Below are 15,396 nucleotides of genomic sequence, written 5' to 3'. Positions count from 1 at the left end.
AAGCACATTTGTTCTGTGAGGGCTGTGAGAAAAAGGAGAGAGCTCCTGCAGTTTGCAAAATATAAAATCAGTTATTAGGCAGAAGGCTGTCAGACTTTTTTACCCTTGTGGGCTGGAGTTTGTGACGGGTGTTGCTTGGCTCCTGCTGCAAGCTGGACAAGCTGCTGGGTTGCAGAGCCAAGCGGCATGATGAAGCCTGGAGGAAAAGTCTAGATAAAAAATGCAGAGAAGAGTCAGCCCTGATCTCCAGCCCTTGTGAAATCTTAACTAAGCTGCTAAATATGGAAACACAGCGTCATTTCAGCAGGCGTTGCATGAGATTGCCATATGGGCTGCCTCTACAAAGCCACAAGCTCAGAGCCTCGGCAAGCACTGACACTGCTGACTGCTCTTTAAGGGCAGGTTTCTGACTCTCCTGCAAGGAGCCCTGTAAAGCACATGCACGGCTGCAGAGAGCAGAGCAATATGGATGCATCATGCATTCATTCTCGCCTGTTCCAGCTCTGATCTTCCCTCCCTGGAGTGAGTGTAATTTGGTAAATTGCACCTGCATACCTCTGCAGGGCTGTAGAAGCCAGAACCATGTACTTACTGGCTCAGACAGCTCACACACTGCCTCGTCCACCTGCAGAGCATGAACGCGAAGAAAAATTGGTTTTAGTCACGAGTGGCTCACAAACAGCCCTGCCATGGGGTGGGGAGGGGATAAATGTGCTGACAATTTTTCCAGGCTTCAGGAGACCTGAGTAAGGCAGCAGAACACAGGAGGTGATCCCTCAGCCCTGGTTGCTGCCAGGCGTAAGCCTAAGTTGCTATGGCTCTAAGGGAAGAGGAGGTGGTTGCCCCGTGGTGGGAAAGGGGAATCCGTGTGAGGAGAGGAGGATTTTGCCCCACACAGGGAAGCCACCAGCTCATAGACTGTTACTATGTTTTCTGTGGCTCAACTGAGACCAAGTGTGATGTCATTTTGGGTGCAAATTTGACCAAAACTTTATGGCTTTTCTGACTCTAATTATCCTCATGCCCAACCTGGCTGATGCAGCTGATTCTAAGGAAACCTATTACATTGGTCTATCTCCTAAATCACAGCTGAGTCCCTTGTCCCTGCTTGCAGTGCATCCCATTCATACAGTGAACAGTCAGCAATGCCCTTACCCAGGAGGTCTGAGACTACTCAAATTGTCTTATGACACCAAGGGGAGGGTCTTGGTTATCCACCATCCCGCCCAGGCCCCTGTATGGCATGAGCCCAAACTCCTGACAGGGAGCCTTCTTCCTGTAATTTAAATAGCACTCAGCCACGCGGGCACAGCTCTAAGTGCAGACAGGTGCCACTAAAGGCCTGGCCTCCCAAGCCCTCCATGGCAGCCATCAGCTCCTGCTGCCAGCAGCCACCTGCACTATCCCTCGGCTGCAGCAGCCTTCACACAGCAGCTCCCCAGCATGCAGCTGTTACCCCTCCTCAGCTGATGCCTTGAGCAAGGAGCAGAGATGAAGGACTGCAGCCCTAACTTGAGGGCGTAAGGAGCTCAGATGTCAGAGACCAGGATCCCCGGCAGGTTGCAGCTGGAGAAACCGTTCTCCAAGGTTTCCTCGAGGACCTTTTCCCTCCCCACTCCAGCGTGGACCAGAGCCCTGATGCCACTGCACTGAATGTGTGCACCAGCCAGGCTGGGATGTCCAGGCACCTGAGCCTGACAGCTCAGGGAGCCACACTAGTGGCAAGCAAGAAGGAACTCCTCAGACAGTATGAATATGTCCACATGCCAGAGGGATTAAGCACTGATAAACGGGGCTATCAGCGGGAGGGGGGGGGGGGGGGAAATTGAGCACACATGAAGTCCTTAAAAATGGCACATGCCAAGTCTTGAAGCAACCCAAATACCCCCACACAAACACAGGCGCTGCTCCAGCACACCAGTACCTTCCCTGCACAGCTGAAGCACGACTAGAGCTGAACCAGTCTTATGAACCAACTCAGCTATAACCTTGGTTGAATAAAGTCAAATTTATGTTTGCAGTTTAAAATTTAACTCATCAGTGCCTGGCGTTAGAGGCAGTCTTTCACACTGGTCAAGGAATGTGACCCATCCGTAAGAGCACTACAGTAACCCCATCCATCTGGCCCAATTCACACATTTGACAGGACCAGGCAACACCTGCTCATGGTTTGGGCAGTGGGAGACCCACAGGCACAGGACAAACCCAAGTGCAGTTAACGCTGGTGCTTGCTCTGGACTTGTCTACTAGCAAGCCGCCTTCAACCAGCGTTCAGAACTTTTGTTATTTTGTCCCTGGCCCCTTTTCCTGCCTCCAGAGAAAACATCCATGTCTGAAAACCCACACCTCCCACATGGTATTACTGACTTTAATACTTCCATCGACTCTCCAATCTCATTTCAATGGTTTTTTAAATTTGCTGAAAACCCTAAGACACCTCAGTGTGATCCCCTCTCACTTTAAAATACATGTGAATTATGGAGGGGGACAGTAAACTGAGACATATTACACACACTCCAGTTCAAAGCACTCTCTGCACTTACACTGCATCCACCACCCAGAACAAGCACAAGTGACACACTGCACTCTGTAGACAGACAATAGCTTCTTCTGCTTGTACTTATGTCTAGGCGTGGTTTAAGTCACACTGGTTTTACAGGTACCACTTATCACACATCATTGCACATTTACTACAAAATTATTTATTAGAGAACAATACACAGCTTTAGCACGAAGCTTATATACATGCACACAACACTGCTGACTACCCTACTCAGGGACTCTAGTTTTTTTGCCCTTGGCCTTGCGGACCTCTTCTATCAGATCTTTTAAGTACTGAATTTCCTTACTAAGGGAATCTGCTTTCTCTTTCAGGGCCTGGTTCTTCTGCTCTAACTCTCTGCACTCCCCAGACAGTGCCTCCTGCTCTGCCCTCTTCTTCTGTCGGTAACGCGTGGCAGCTGTCTTATTCTGCTCCATCTTTTTCAGCTTCTTATCTATTTTCTTTTCTCCTTTCACCTTTGCTGACACTACCTTCTCTGCGGGATGACTGTATGGTTTGGATCTCACAGAACCACAAGGGGCATCTGCAGGGAACTGGCTGCCATTGGGGGATCCAACTGAATTGGTGGGGCTGTGTTGGGGGGTTCCCAGGTAGGAATCTGGGCTCATGCATATTCCACTATCATCTGAGTGGTTCTCCTCCTCCTTCTCAGACTTGGTGATCACCACCACAACAGTGGGGCACTCCTGCTTTCTTTCTCCTTCCAGAACATCCACTTCACTACCTAGTTCTAAACTAAATGAGTGGTCTGGAGTGGAAATCAGAGACCCTGGTGAGAGGGGTAAAGACCAAAGGGACGCCAATGGGGCCATTGGATCTGCTCCAACTGGGGATTCAGGGAGATGGGTGACTACATTATTCATCAGTGGAAGTTCTTTGTTGTGAAATTCCTGGATGGTAGCATTAAATAGATCACACGAGTCTTCCAACGCGGCCATCAGCTCGTCTGGTGAGACGGTGGCTTCCAGATGTTCCATACCTAACAGGGCATCAAAATCAAATTCCTTCAGATCCATCTTCTCCACCATCCACTCCATGCCAGAGAAGGCATCCTCTGTGCAATACAAAAGGTAAATTACCACTTCAGTAAACCACCACACAGTGCAACTCAAGCTTATTGAAAAACAATCTAGAAGTTTATCATCTCAGCATCTTTCCTCTCTTATGTATTAGCACAAAGAGAAAACCATCAGAAAAAAACTCTTTCATTGAGCTCCTAGTAACTGCAGGGTACAATGTAGGCAGCTCTTATGACATTTCAACCCTCTTATTTAAAGACAGAAGAATTCAGACATTTGCAACATACAACCATGGTTTTTTTTTTCAACCTCTGCCAAGAAACACTACCTTTGACAGCTGCTGTATTATTTCAAGGCCAACATAAGTTGGCTTTACCACAACCACCAATTATGTGTAGGGTAAGCAGCATAGCACATACTCTTTCCAAGTCCAGGTAAACACGTGGGAGACTGCCTTCAGATTTATGAAAACCTAGCAATTTATTTTAAACTAGAATGTTGCGGTACGATGTAATTGACGCCCTTTATGAAAATAAGTAATACCTTACCCTGGCTGCTATCTATGGTGTTGCCTAAACTGTCCACAGCAAGCCAATTGGAGGAGACTGCCTTAGCCTTGTCGCTGGAGAACCCATGCGAACTGAGGGGCTCGGCCACCTCCAGGTAGTCATCTATGAGTCCCAGACTTTCCTCAGCCACCGAACACGGCTGGCTGAAGGGGGATATTGAATCCCCCAACAGCATCTCGTTGTTCAAGAAGCTCATTTTCGTCAGCTTTTAACGCTTTGACGTCAAAGGATGTAGACAGGTAGAAGGTTTTTTCGTCGACTACAGCAATGCTGCTGTCCGGTGCCGTGAAAAACCTGTGAACAGAACTTACACTCATCAGTATTTGGTCCATAGTAACGTTTTCTAGCAGGGGCACCTTAAAGAAGTAGGGCGGAACTTTACAGATTATCTCAGGGCTTTATGTCTGCGCCGCCGCGCATCCCCCGCCTCCCTCAGGGGCCAGCCCCGCCCACCCGCCGCCATTTCGCGCTCCCGCCGCCATTTTGTGTCCTGCCACGTTTCCACCGCGGCCCCGGCACGGCGCAGCGCTGCGCGCCTCAAAGGGCTGACTTAAAGCCGTACTACTGCAGTGTTTAATACCAGCACTGCTGCCAGATGGATAATAATCCCCGTTTATCTGTCTGCAATTGTACCACGTGGTCCTTTTACTCAAACCCCTAAAAACCCTCTTTTTTTTTTTCTCCTACGTACAGTAGCACTTCCCCTTCCAAAAGCAAAGAAACCCTCCCTGATCAAAATCCCAGAGAAAGAAAAATCCCACATTCTTCTAAAGTAAGGTTTCTTGAAGGATAAAAAACAAGACGTTCCTCGTAAATTCTTTCGAAATGGCATTTCCTGCTATTTCTAATGCTCGCCGCACTCCGGGATACTGAGCTATACGGGGATCTCCCCACCTCGCAGCCACTTTGGCGAAACTATGTAATTTATGTATTATTTTGGTATACCTAGGTATCTCCCCCCGCGAGATACCAACTAACACCATACGCGTAATAAGCCCACCCCAAAAGCCCACTTTAAAAGGGTAAAAGGGCGCCTCTCAACACACGAGAGCAACTGTCCCTCACACACGATACTCACGCCATGGTTGCAGATGCCGGGGATGTGCTGAGGCCGCCGCCGCTGCTGCTGCGCCTGCTGCACTGGCCGATGCCGCCGCTGGCCCTGCCGCCTTAAAGAGCCATGGCGGCCAGGGGAAGGGGGCTGCTCGTGTCCGCGCCGCGCGGGAGGTGCTGCGCACACTGACACGGCCACACCACTACTACTCTCGGCGACGGGAAACAATGAGGTGGCACCGCCGGCGTTCCTGCCTTATATAGGAGCCGTCTTACCAAATGAGCTGTGACCGTGAGGTATCCTTCCGCCAAGCGTCACCTGCCTGTCACCAGGACCTAGCGGCCTGTAGCCTATCTTTCTGGGTTTCTCTCCTGCCGTTCTGCTACGGGTTAAACACAGGAACCGCCGACAAGACACCACAGCTACAGGACGGGGCAGTCGTGGAGGGACTATATGGTGTATACATACGCGCCTCACGCCCCCCCTTCGGGCGCGACTGTGTCACGTGACCGGAGGGACTAAGGATGTTCCGCCCGCGGAGAGCTTTGAGGGGAGAAATTCTCCCCGCAACAAAGACGCGAAGCTCGCGCGGAGACGTCACGCAGCTCGCCACGTGGGAAGAACGGCGCTCATTGGCTACGGGCGAGTTGTTCGCGTGCCCCGTGAGCTGTTATTGGCCAGGGCCCGGAGCAGACCAAAGGGGAGGGGAAGGAGGGAGAAGGAGCTGCGGGGCGGGGAAATGGCGGCCAAATGGCGGCCGCACGGGGTGGGGGAAATAAGGATGGTGCTGGGAGCCGGTCGAGAACGAGCACCCAGGGAAAGGAATGGCGCCGCCCACAGCAGCCCCGCGTTTCTCCTGACGTGCCCCTCTCGAAGCAGTGTGTGCTCCCCACTTTTGATTTCCCGTGGCCCCTCTTGTTCCCCACTCAAAGCGCTGCTGAAGTTAGGCGGGAGCAGGCTGAGGCGCTGGCATGGCGCCCCTGCGGCGGCGGCAGCCCGCCATAGCTTCCCGCTCCCTTAGATAAGGCGCTGCCTCTCCTCCCGGCCTGCCCCACACATGGAGCGCGTTGATTACGGGCTCTCCAGGGCTGTGTGTTCGTGTGTGTGCAGGAGGCCGTCTGCCCGGAGCCTCCCTCACAGCGGCCATGGCGCACCGGCGCTGACAGGCTTCCGAGGAGCACGGCTGCAGAGCCGCTCCGCCGGGCAGCCGAGTGTCGGTCTGACTACTGCCTTCAACCCAGGCAAGCGCTGAAAATGAAGTTGGTTATTCCACAGCTGAGCAATGAGAATGTCCCCTCCTGCCGTGCAGTTTCATGCTGATGCAGTTGCGTCTCTGTTCTCCGTGCAGACACCACTCGGCCGGTGTGTGCATTAATGGGTCACCTATAGAGCCTCGCCGCTACAAAGGGCACTGGCACCTTGGACAGCTTTCAAAGCGCAGTTTCGCTTTTTATCTGATCCAAATCAAACTGCTTCTAGGAAAGAAGTCAGGCCTCTTTCCCCACCCTGTTTCCCCTGAACAGTTCCACCATCTGGCCTGGGCCCACTGAGACAGCTTACGGCAGGAAACTCACGGGGGTCAAAAGTTTTCCACTGGCTTCAGTTCCTTCATCATCCTTTCAGTCGGGTCACACAACTGCGGTGAACTGCTGTGGTGGGACGTTGCTTGTTCAAACATCATCATCCTGCAGCTCAACTTGCTCTCAGCTACTTCTGCAAAAGGCTCCTCTGTTTTCCAGTTAAGGCCTCAGTAGTATTTGTGTAAAGCCATAGCCTTCACCTTGTTTGCTCAGGTCTAACTGCCTAAAATATCTTAAACAACTTGATTTGCAAGGATAGAGTGTGATCCAGTTTCTACTTTTAGCAGTCTGGTCTTAGCACTGTAGCTACAAAGCAGAGTATGTGCAGAGTATGTCACTGCACATCCATAACGTGCACACTGGCTGCTGAATTTAAAAGGGCATTTCTCCCTACATGTCAGTTTGTTGCTATTTTGATTCGTCGGTCTTTTCTTTTTTTTCTTTTTTTTTTTCTTTTTCTTCTCCTTTTAAATGACTCATTGAAATAAAGGAGCCAGAGAAAAATGTCCTCCAATGCCCCAAAACACCACCGTAGCAGTTGAGCAGTCTGAGATAACTGTTCTGATAAATACACTATGGAAGAGGCAGATCTTGCTTCAAAGGAAAATTGAGAGGCTGTGGCAGCTTTTAAAGAAGCTGAGTGGGTGATTTGCTGTGTGGATGGGTGGACAGCACTTCCAAGTCCTCACTGGCTGAGGGAGAGCTCTCACATCCACTGCTGTGCCTGCCTTTCCCTCCTTGAAGTGAAAAGGGCGACTGTATGACCATCAGAGCAGCTAAACAAACAGAAATGCACCCAATATATATACACCCAATCCTTCATCATGAAAAGATAATTATAGATTCCTCTGCAAGGACTCTGGGAATGTATGCACAAGAACCACATAAGCAGAAATGAAGTATGCAATGAGGAACTTAACCCAGATCTGCCTGTTTCCTAGCTGCCTGCTTTCCCTTTTGTGTGTGAACTGAGGTGGAAATTTGTCTGTATTATGAGTTTCAGACAGATTTTCTCTAACAGTCTTCAATCCAGAAAATGAAATCAAGTAACCAGAAGCCAGCCATTTAGAGAAAAGCATATTTTTCCCTGTTTGCTGCAGGACTGCAGAATAACTGTTGTTAAATCATTTAATGACCTACAACCCCAATTCATTCATAAATTATCTTTCTTCTTTTGCAGATATTATGTCAGAGATATCTCCACTGTGGCTAGAATTTTAACAAAGGTAGAAGACACTATTTCAAGCAAAAGTAACAGTTTTTAGGAATTTCTGTACAAGAAAAATAACAAGTATTTTCTAAGCACAGGACTACTAGCTACTCTTTACTAACTCAAAACTCTTTAAAAAATATTTTTTTTCCCATATTACATAATACATTTGTGGCTTAGAGACTGAGCTGCTCTGAAGCAAATTTAATTTCCAGCACAAAAAGGTGGCTTTTGAGGGAACACCAATTTGTCTGCATGGTGAGTGAGGTCCTGCTGTCACATTAACAGCTTTATCACTGTGGATGTTATTTTCCTACCCTGGGCACTTCAGCAGAGGGAACTCCTGGGATAAGTAAGATCCATCTTGACACAGAAATGAGGAGCCAGCTGCAGGAGAAAGGAGCTGCTTTTTCCAGAGCTCGTTGCAGGAGAGAGGCCAAGGGCCTGGCTGGGAAGCAATGAAGGGCCCTGATAAATGCAGCACTGCAGAAAGCCACCTCCAGCCAAACAGCATCACCAGGAGGTGGAAAACTAATACTCCTCCATTCACCCTCCTCCTTCCTTAGGATGGAAGGTCACTATATGGGCTTTAATAGTATCTTTGGTTTGGTTGGGGTTTTTTTGAGGTTTTTTTGGTGGTGCATTTGGTGGGTTTTTTTTGTTTGTTTGGTTGGTTTTTTGGTTTGGTTTGTTTGTTTGTTTGGTTGGTTTTTTGGGGGGGTGTTTTGTTTGGTTGGTTTTTGGTTGGTTTTGTTTGCTTTTCTTTTTGAAGTAAACATTGCAAAGGAAAAGTGTTGGGGAAGATGAATTAGAGAAGCCTTATAAATATGATTGCTTAGCAAAAGATTCTAAAAATATGAAACCTATAATCGAAATAGAAATGAAAGCTTACTTTGAGTTGTAGGATACTGAGTCTTAGTTACTATATAACCTGAAAACAATAATCCAGTTAGCTGAAGGAGAATCCCTTTGGATTGAACAATACCTTTCTGCTGGCTAAGGGATCCAAAGGGCAATGTAGCAAAACAGAAAAGTCTAAAAAGTAGTTTTTAGAGTTTAAAATACATCACAGTATGGTAATGTAGTAGTTCATATAGGCTGGATGTAGATTCTGTAGTATTTTGTGTCTTGTATTGGTTGGTCACTGTAAATTAGACTATTCATCACAAAAGGAGATATAATGGATTGTAACAAGGACCTGGCATTCTTAACTCTCCTCCTCTTCCCCCTACTCTTGCTCTCTCTTGCCCTCTTCCCCCTGCTCTCTTCCCCCTGCCCTTTGCTCTCTTGCTCCCTTCTCTCTCAGCTCTCACCCTCCTGTTCTTTCTCCCTCTCTCTTTGGGGCTTCCCTCCAGCCCAGGCTGGTGGCTGAAGGCAAGGCCCTTTTACCCACGACCCTTGCAATAAAACAGTGTGTTTCTAGAATATCTCAGGTCAACAGAGTTCCTTCTCCCTGCCCTCCTCGGATTCTCCTACAGAAAAGAGGTTTTCTTCTTCCATCAGCAAGAATGGAGACAAACAGGAGACAAACATGCTGAATGCTGTTGGTAAGCACACCAAAGACCGAGAGGACGTAAATGTTTCCATAGCAACATCCCCTCACACAGTCCAGACCGGCTGCACAGGATGCTCTCAGGGACTGGCAGTGGCAGGGAAGTAACAGGGACAGAGATGTCTGCTCTTCTGCAGAGTGCTGGGAAAGCCTGAGCCAGGGGGAAGGTGGGCTGACACTGCTATGGGAAAGTGCCTGGTGGCCATGGTGGCACTGGGCAAGCAGATTTGGGCCCTCATGAGCCTCAGTGCCCCAGAGAAGGTGCAGATGGGCTTTTTGCTGGCCCTGGGGTGGCTGGGGAGGAGGGGACGCTGTCTGCTTTGCAGGAGGGTGAGTGTGAGCGCAAGCCTCAAGGGGATTCTTGTGAGGGATAATCTGAGCCCTTTGGGAAGCCTTACCTCGCACTTCAATGAACAAAGCATTCCCAGAGACTAGCAGGAATTTTTCCTGGAGACAGAGTGCTGAGGAAAACACAAGAGAGAAATGAGGCAAAGTAGAGAGACATTTTGAGCAATTTTGAGGGAGAATTACCTACAACCTCTACGGCACAGACTAATTCACACTGCTTGCTTGCTTCTTTCCTCATGTGGTACAAACAGGTATCTGAAAAATCTTTTCTGCCAGATTCTCATTATAAGCTCTTAAGAGATTGCTTTAGAGATGTTCCATTTTAAAATTAGATCAAAAAGCAAATCTATATGATTAAAGATCAGGCTGGTAGGTGTTAACATCCATCTTTTATTACATACAAAATAAGTTATCCATATGCTCTACCTCATTTGTTTTGGACTAGTACACTGAATGGAATCTCTAATAAATCATTCACTACTTACCCACCCCCTCACTGTCTCCTGTTTCCATCCTGCTATGTAAAGATCCCTGACATTAGAAATGAGACCAATAAAAAAAGAGGATTAAATCTGCAATTTACATTTGCAACTTACAGTTCAATTATTTCACACAGTTATGGGAACAACCCTGGTTGTCCACCTACATTTTCCTTTACTGAACAAACTTGGGCATGCTCAGCACATGCTGATAGCTCACAAAATACCTGTCTCCAGAGTCTTAGTTACTCAGAATCAGCCAGGCTGTGGCCAGCTGCCACAAGTAAAAACATTGTCCAAATCTGGTAAGAGGGAGGTGAGTTGTAACTTGCCCAAGCATGACTTTCCCAAGCAAAGCTACAACTGGCTGAAAATTATGTTTAGCAAAAAATATGCATGAAGGAGGGAGAGGAGGGGGTGCTGACTTTTTTTCCAACCATTGGGGGATATTTTTAGTTGTCTCATTGTCTAGCCTTGTTTTATTACGATGAAAGGACTTGGGGGTCAAGAATAATCCTTCGTGTGCATTAACACATGTAGGCTCAGTTTAGCATACAAACAAAAGCCTTCCAGTTCTCCAAGCAATAAAAGAACGCATTTCACGTCAACTATTGTTCTTCATGGGCCTGTAGTTGATGTGACTCCCCTGTTGACTGTGTGCTCAGCGTGTATCAAAATGTTTGTACCTGTAGGTTACCATAATCTGCTGGAGTCACGTGTGCCAGGTGCCTTGTGCCCTTCTGTGCAAAAGGGTGAAGAGGAGAGTGACAGTGTACATTGCTTCTTTTCTTGCAGTGTGAAGTCAGCAAGAGCTGAGGCCTGACAAGTAGGTATGGATTATGAGACGGCAGCATCTCAGCCCAGATGCCAGCAAGGGAGCTAACTTCAGTGGAGCTCTTTTTGAGTGTCTCAGTGCTCCTTGACCAGTCAGCCTGAGGGCCCCTTGCTGAACCAGGCCAGCAGCAGTCACACTGCACTCCTGAACCTGGCGCCCAAACCAGCAGCTTTGGCTGAAGCAGGTGGAAAGGTTGAGTTTATTTCAGCCTCTCTGTTCAGTGAGGGGGGAGCCCACAGCGAAAGGAGAATACCAGGCTGTGCTCTGCATCCTCCTCTGGGGGATTTCTTCACTTCGTGTCACATTACAGTGTTTTGAGAAGGCCAAAAGAGAGACTGCATAGGTGTACTCTGTGAGTGAAATAAAACAAGAGTTCTAGGGATCTTTTTGGGTGTGTTGTGAGATCTCTGACTCTTGATGCAGGCAGCTTCAGCAAGAATGCTGACACAACAAGTAGTTCAGATGAAGCTCTGAAATTCATTTGGGGACAAGTCACTGTTGAGGCTGTAGCTGCCCAGGTCCCTGGAGAGGAATGCTGCAGACATTATTCAGTAATAATTTTCCACTCTTCATAGGCAGCAGCTGCTCAGTGATTTACAGGAGACTTTGTACTTTGTTTTAATATATATTTGTTTACAAGGGAGGAGAGAAAAAATCCTGGCAGATGTTGACACAATTGTGATACCATTGAGTTTATAGCTTTTTCCTGAAGGAATGTCATTTTCCCTCCTAAGGTGGATTTGGCAAATTAGGGGATTTGGTAAATTATGTCTGAAAGATTTTTTTCAGAAGACTTTGAGCCTGTTCTGCTCCCTGCACTTGTACGTGGACTGATGGGTGGCTTCAGTGGAGCCTCCTCAGGTGTGTTACAGGCGGACTGGCCATAGGCAGGATGGATAATACTCCCCAAAGAAGATTTTGCAGCTGAAGTACCATATTGAGTAGGTGCTATGGCTTCTCAACCCACCTGCCCTCTTACTGCCATTGCTGTGGTGCCTGGTGAGGGAGGTTTGCAGTTCTAATGGGAGGAGGTTTCTGTGCTCGACTGCTGAGAGAACTGGTTTGAGACTAAACCTCGGTCTAGGAGCCAGCCACAGCAGCCCTTTGGGGGAGGCACAGCTGGCCTGCTCTTCTGCCACTCAGAGGGGTGAGACTGTGTCCTGCCTTCAAGAGGAGACATCTCTGGGTTTGAGGCGATGCTGGTGCTACTCAGGAAGGTAACATTTGAGCCATTCACCTCGGCCATGCAGTCTCAGTAAGACATATTTGGATGCTGAGCATTTATGAGAAATACAGCCTCCCCCAAGCAGGGCAGGCTCACAAAAGGGTAAGTCTGTCCCAGGGCACAAAGCCTGGGAGTCACTAGCCTGCTGGTGACATCAAACATCCTCCTTGGCAATGCAAAAGTGATGGACTCAAGAAGCATTATTCTTCATTCATGATTTTGTTTTACATAGAAAAAGAAAAAAGTACAAAATTTAAAGAAAAAGGGGGTGGGAGAGGAGAAAGGTTCCTAGTCCAAAACATAACCTCTTCGCTCCTTGTTGAAGAAAAGGCACCAGACTAGATGCTTTCTACTGTCTCTCCCACAATCACAGACAGTGATTTGGAAAAGAGAAAGTTTGTGCCTTGGTCACATCCTTGCCTCAGCAGAGACCAGCCTCCCTGTGAATGCCAGGGAGCTGGGCCCCTGCCAGCGTGCTTTCTGACAAGCACTGTGGGAGCTGCAACTCTGCAGCCTCTGGGACTGCTGTGCCTCGTACTGCCTTGGCTCCAGCACACCTCAGGGCCTCTGACAGTGCTTCGCTGCTGCTGCAAAACAAGCAGCAGCTAAATATGGTTCACATCTTATTAGCCATATAAGTGGTGGTACTAACTGTCTGCAAGGGCCCCTGTGCTGAATAAATTCAAGAATCTGAAGGCAAAAATGTCATTCTGCCTTACTGCTTCCAGGAACAATTATTTCTTGCCTTTCAAGGGAGGTAAGGAGCGCGCCAGGGCCCTATGAGCTTTGAAGTAATGCCCATGGTGGGAGAGGTGAAGAGCCAAGAGAGTCCATCATTTGCCATCTGTGACCTCATGTCTGTTGCTTTTGAGGTCTGTCCTTTGCAATGCTGAGCAGACTGAGACAAGAGGGTTGTACAGGACCAGGATCATTGCGGTGCCATGTCTTACAGGACAGCACCACCCCTGTGCTTCTGAACAGTGACAATTCTGCCACAGAGAGAGGAAGGGCAAGGGTGGAATTGCATCGAAGCCAGGGAATTGTTGCCTAACAAAAGAAAATCTTGAACAAAACAAGTAACACAAGTGAGCAACTTTTTCCCATTATTTGTATGGAGAAGGCTTTTCATGAAGAATGTGGTTTGAATTTTTATATATATATATATATATATATATTTCCCCTGAGAAGCTTAGCACTCAGTGCTAAGCTTAGATATATCAAAGAGCTACTTAGCCACAGGAGCCAGAGAAATTGAACCAGGGCAGAAAAATAAAAATCAATCCAAATTTAGTGTGCTTAATGTGATTTTGTTCAGAACTGACTTCTGCATGAGTACTTATGAAAGATTCAGATCACGAGAACTTTGAGTTCCTTGAGCCAAACTCTGTGTCCCATTCTCCTGGCTTTTTGAAAAGTGACAAGAACGTTTCCTATCTACAGAATGATTTCTGATCTTCCTTGCCTTACCCATTGGTCTTACCACCCTCTTTTGCCTTATTGTTTGCAAGATTATTCCACAGGATCACATCCTATAAAGAAAGGAATAATAGCCTGCTCACCAGCACATTTCTGGGTCCTTGACTTGTGAGTAATGCTCTCCTACTCAAAATATGCTAGTAAAATTTTTATCCTTGATTGTGGAAGGAACACATTTGTTAAATGAAAGCTATTTGAATAAGGAGCTGAATCTTAGGGAAAAAAAAAAAAAAAAAAAGGAGAGAGAAGAAGAATAAAAGGGAGAGGGAGGATATTTCTTGAATCCCTCAGATCATAAACTCAGATAGTAACTCGGCCTGACAAGGATCAAGAAGATAAAATCCAGATATCTCAAACAATGCCCCGATTGTCTGGACCACAGCAGTTCTCCCAGGGCTGGAAGCCAATACTGGGTTTCACTGGTAGGAGGTACAATCTCCCATTTCTTGCTTGCTGTGTCTGTGGGCAAAGCCCCACATTTCAAGACACAGTCCCAGATTCAGTGAGCCATGCTGGAGCCATTGAATAGTGCAGGTAGTGAGCAAACATATCTGATCTGGAAGAGAAATTCCTCCTTTGGAAGAGGCTCCTCGTTTTCTCTGTGAAACTAAAATTTTGGAAGAAGCTCTTTTTTTTTTTTTTTCTATGAGACTAAATTTAAAAAGCAGCAGCTATCTGCAGCTTATCTAAAGTTTAGAATATTAAAATAAACCTTAAAAAAACATGGATGCAACTAAAAAAGAAACATTATTAATGCAGTTCAATAGTTTAGCATGATAATCTCAAATTTGGGGGTTCAGTCATCCTTTCTTCCCTAGTTTAAGATCAGGCACAAAATAGTCTAGAATTTATGTATTAATTTTTCTAAAATTAAGAGATGCAAAAATAAATAAGTAAAACGTAAACTCATTTACATTAATATCCAGGACACGACTGTGATTATATAACAAAGTGGGCAAAATACTTTACATTTTCCAAAATTCACTTTCCTCCTAAGTCGTTTGTTCCTTTTGCAAAGAACAAAGAGATTTTAAGTCTTTGCAGCCTGGAAAACTACTTCTGCTCTTCTTTGTAGTAACTTTTTCCATACTTGCAGTAATTATCATCACTCCCCTCAATTATTACTTATTTACATTAAACAGACACTTATCTTTTGATCCTTCCTCCCTATTCATGCCAGGACAGCTTCTATGCAAAGGTGCAAACTGCTGCATTTATTAACCATGTATTGCAGGCTCTAGGCATTCCAGGGGCTTCGACTTGAGGGGGTAAAACCTGTCATAGATTTCACAAGGCAGCTTATTTTAGCTGCTCCTGTAAGATGCTGTATGGCATGAAATTGTGCTTGATCTCATCTGATCTGTCTCTACCACAGGACAGATTAAAGAAAAAAAAAAATCAAAGCAGCGCAGGCAAGGGATATTAGAAAAAAGGAAAAAGTTAGAGATGTAGACTCCCTTTATATCATAAAATACCCTCCAAAATA

At 46.8% G+C, this 15,396-nt stretch overlaps 2 protein-coding genes and 1 long non-coding RNA gene across 4 annotated transcripts in view; 2 read left to right on the top strand and 1 right to left on the bottom strand.

The window, feature by feature from the left end:
* Positions 1-15,396, top strand: part of RPL3 (ribosomal protein L3) — a 234,604-nt gene that overhangs the window by 109,379 nt on the left and 109,829 nt on the right. The window lies entirely within an intron of this gene.
* ATF4 (activating transcription factor 4) lies at positions 2,680-5,780 on the bottom strand. The gene is made up of 3 exons (XM_066320036.1): positions 5,230-5,780; positions 4,131-4,445; positions 2,680-3,617 (listed from the first exon to the last, which is right to left on the bottom strand). Exons 2-3 carry the CDS (start codon positions 4,345-4,347, stop codon positions 2,770-2,772), a joined length of 1,065 nt encoding a protein of 354 aa, XP_066176133.1. The 5' UTR covers positions 4,348-4,445; positions 5,230-5,780; the 3' UTR covers positions 2,680-2,769.
* LOC136361839 (uncharacterized) lies at positions 6,166-15,081 on the top strand. 2 transcript variants are annotated; one of them, XR_010743693.1, is made up of 3 exons: positions 6,166-8,569; positions 11,170-11,204; positions 13,943-15,081. It is a non-coding gene; the product is annotated as an uncharacterized lncRNA (long non-coding RNA). The 2 variants fall into 2 exon arrangements; XR_010743692.1 differs by lacking the exon at positions 13,943-15,081 and having other exon boundaries at positions 11,170-13,142.

This window comes from Sylvia atricapilla, chromosome 5 (genome assembly GCF_009819655.1).
Source record: "Sylvia atricapilla isolate bSylAtr1 chromosome 5, bSylAtr1.pri, whole genome shotgun sequence".
Taxonomy (NCBI): Eukaryota; Metazoa; Chordata; class Aves; order Passeriformes; family Sylviidae; genus Sylvia; species Sylvia atricapilla.
This window is presented reverse-complemented; position numbering and strand designations above follow the sequence as displayed.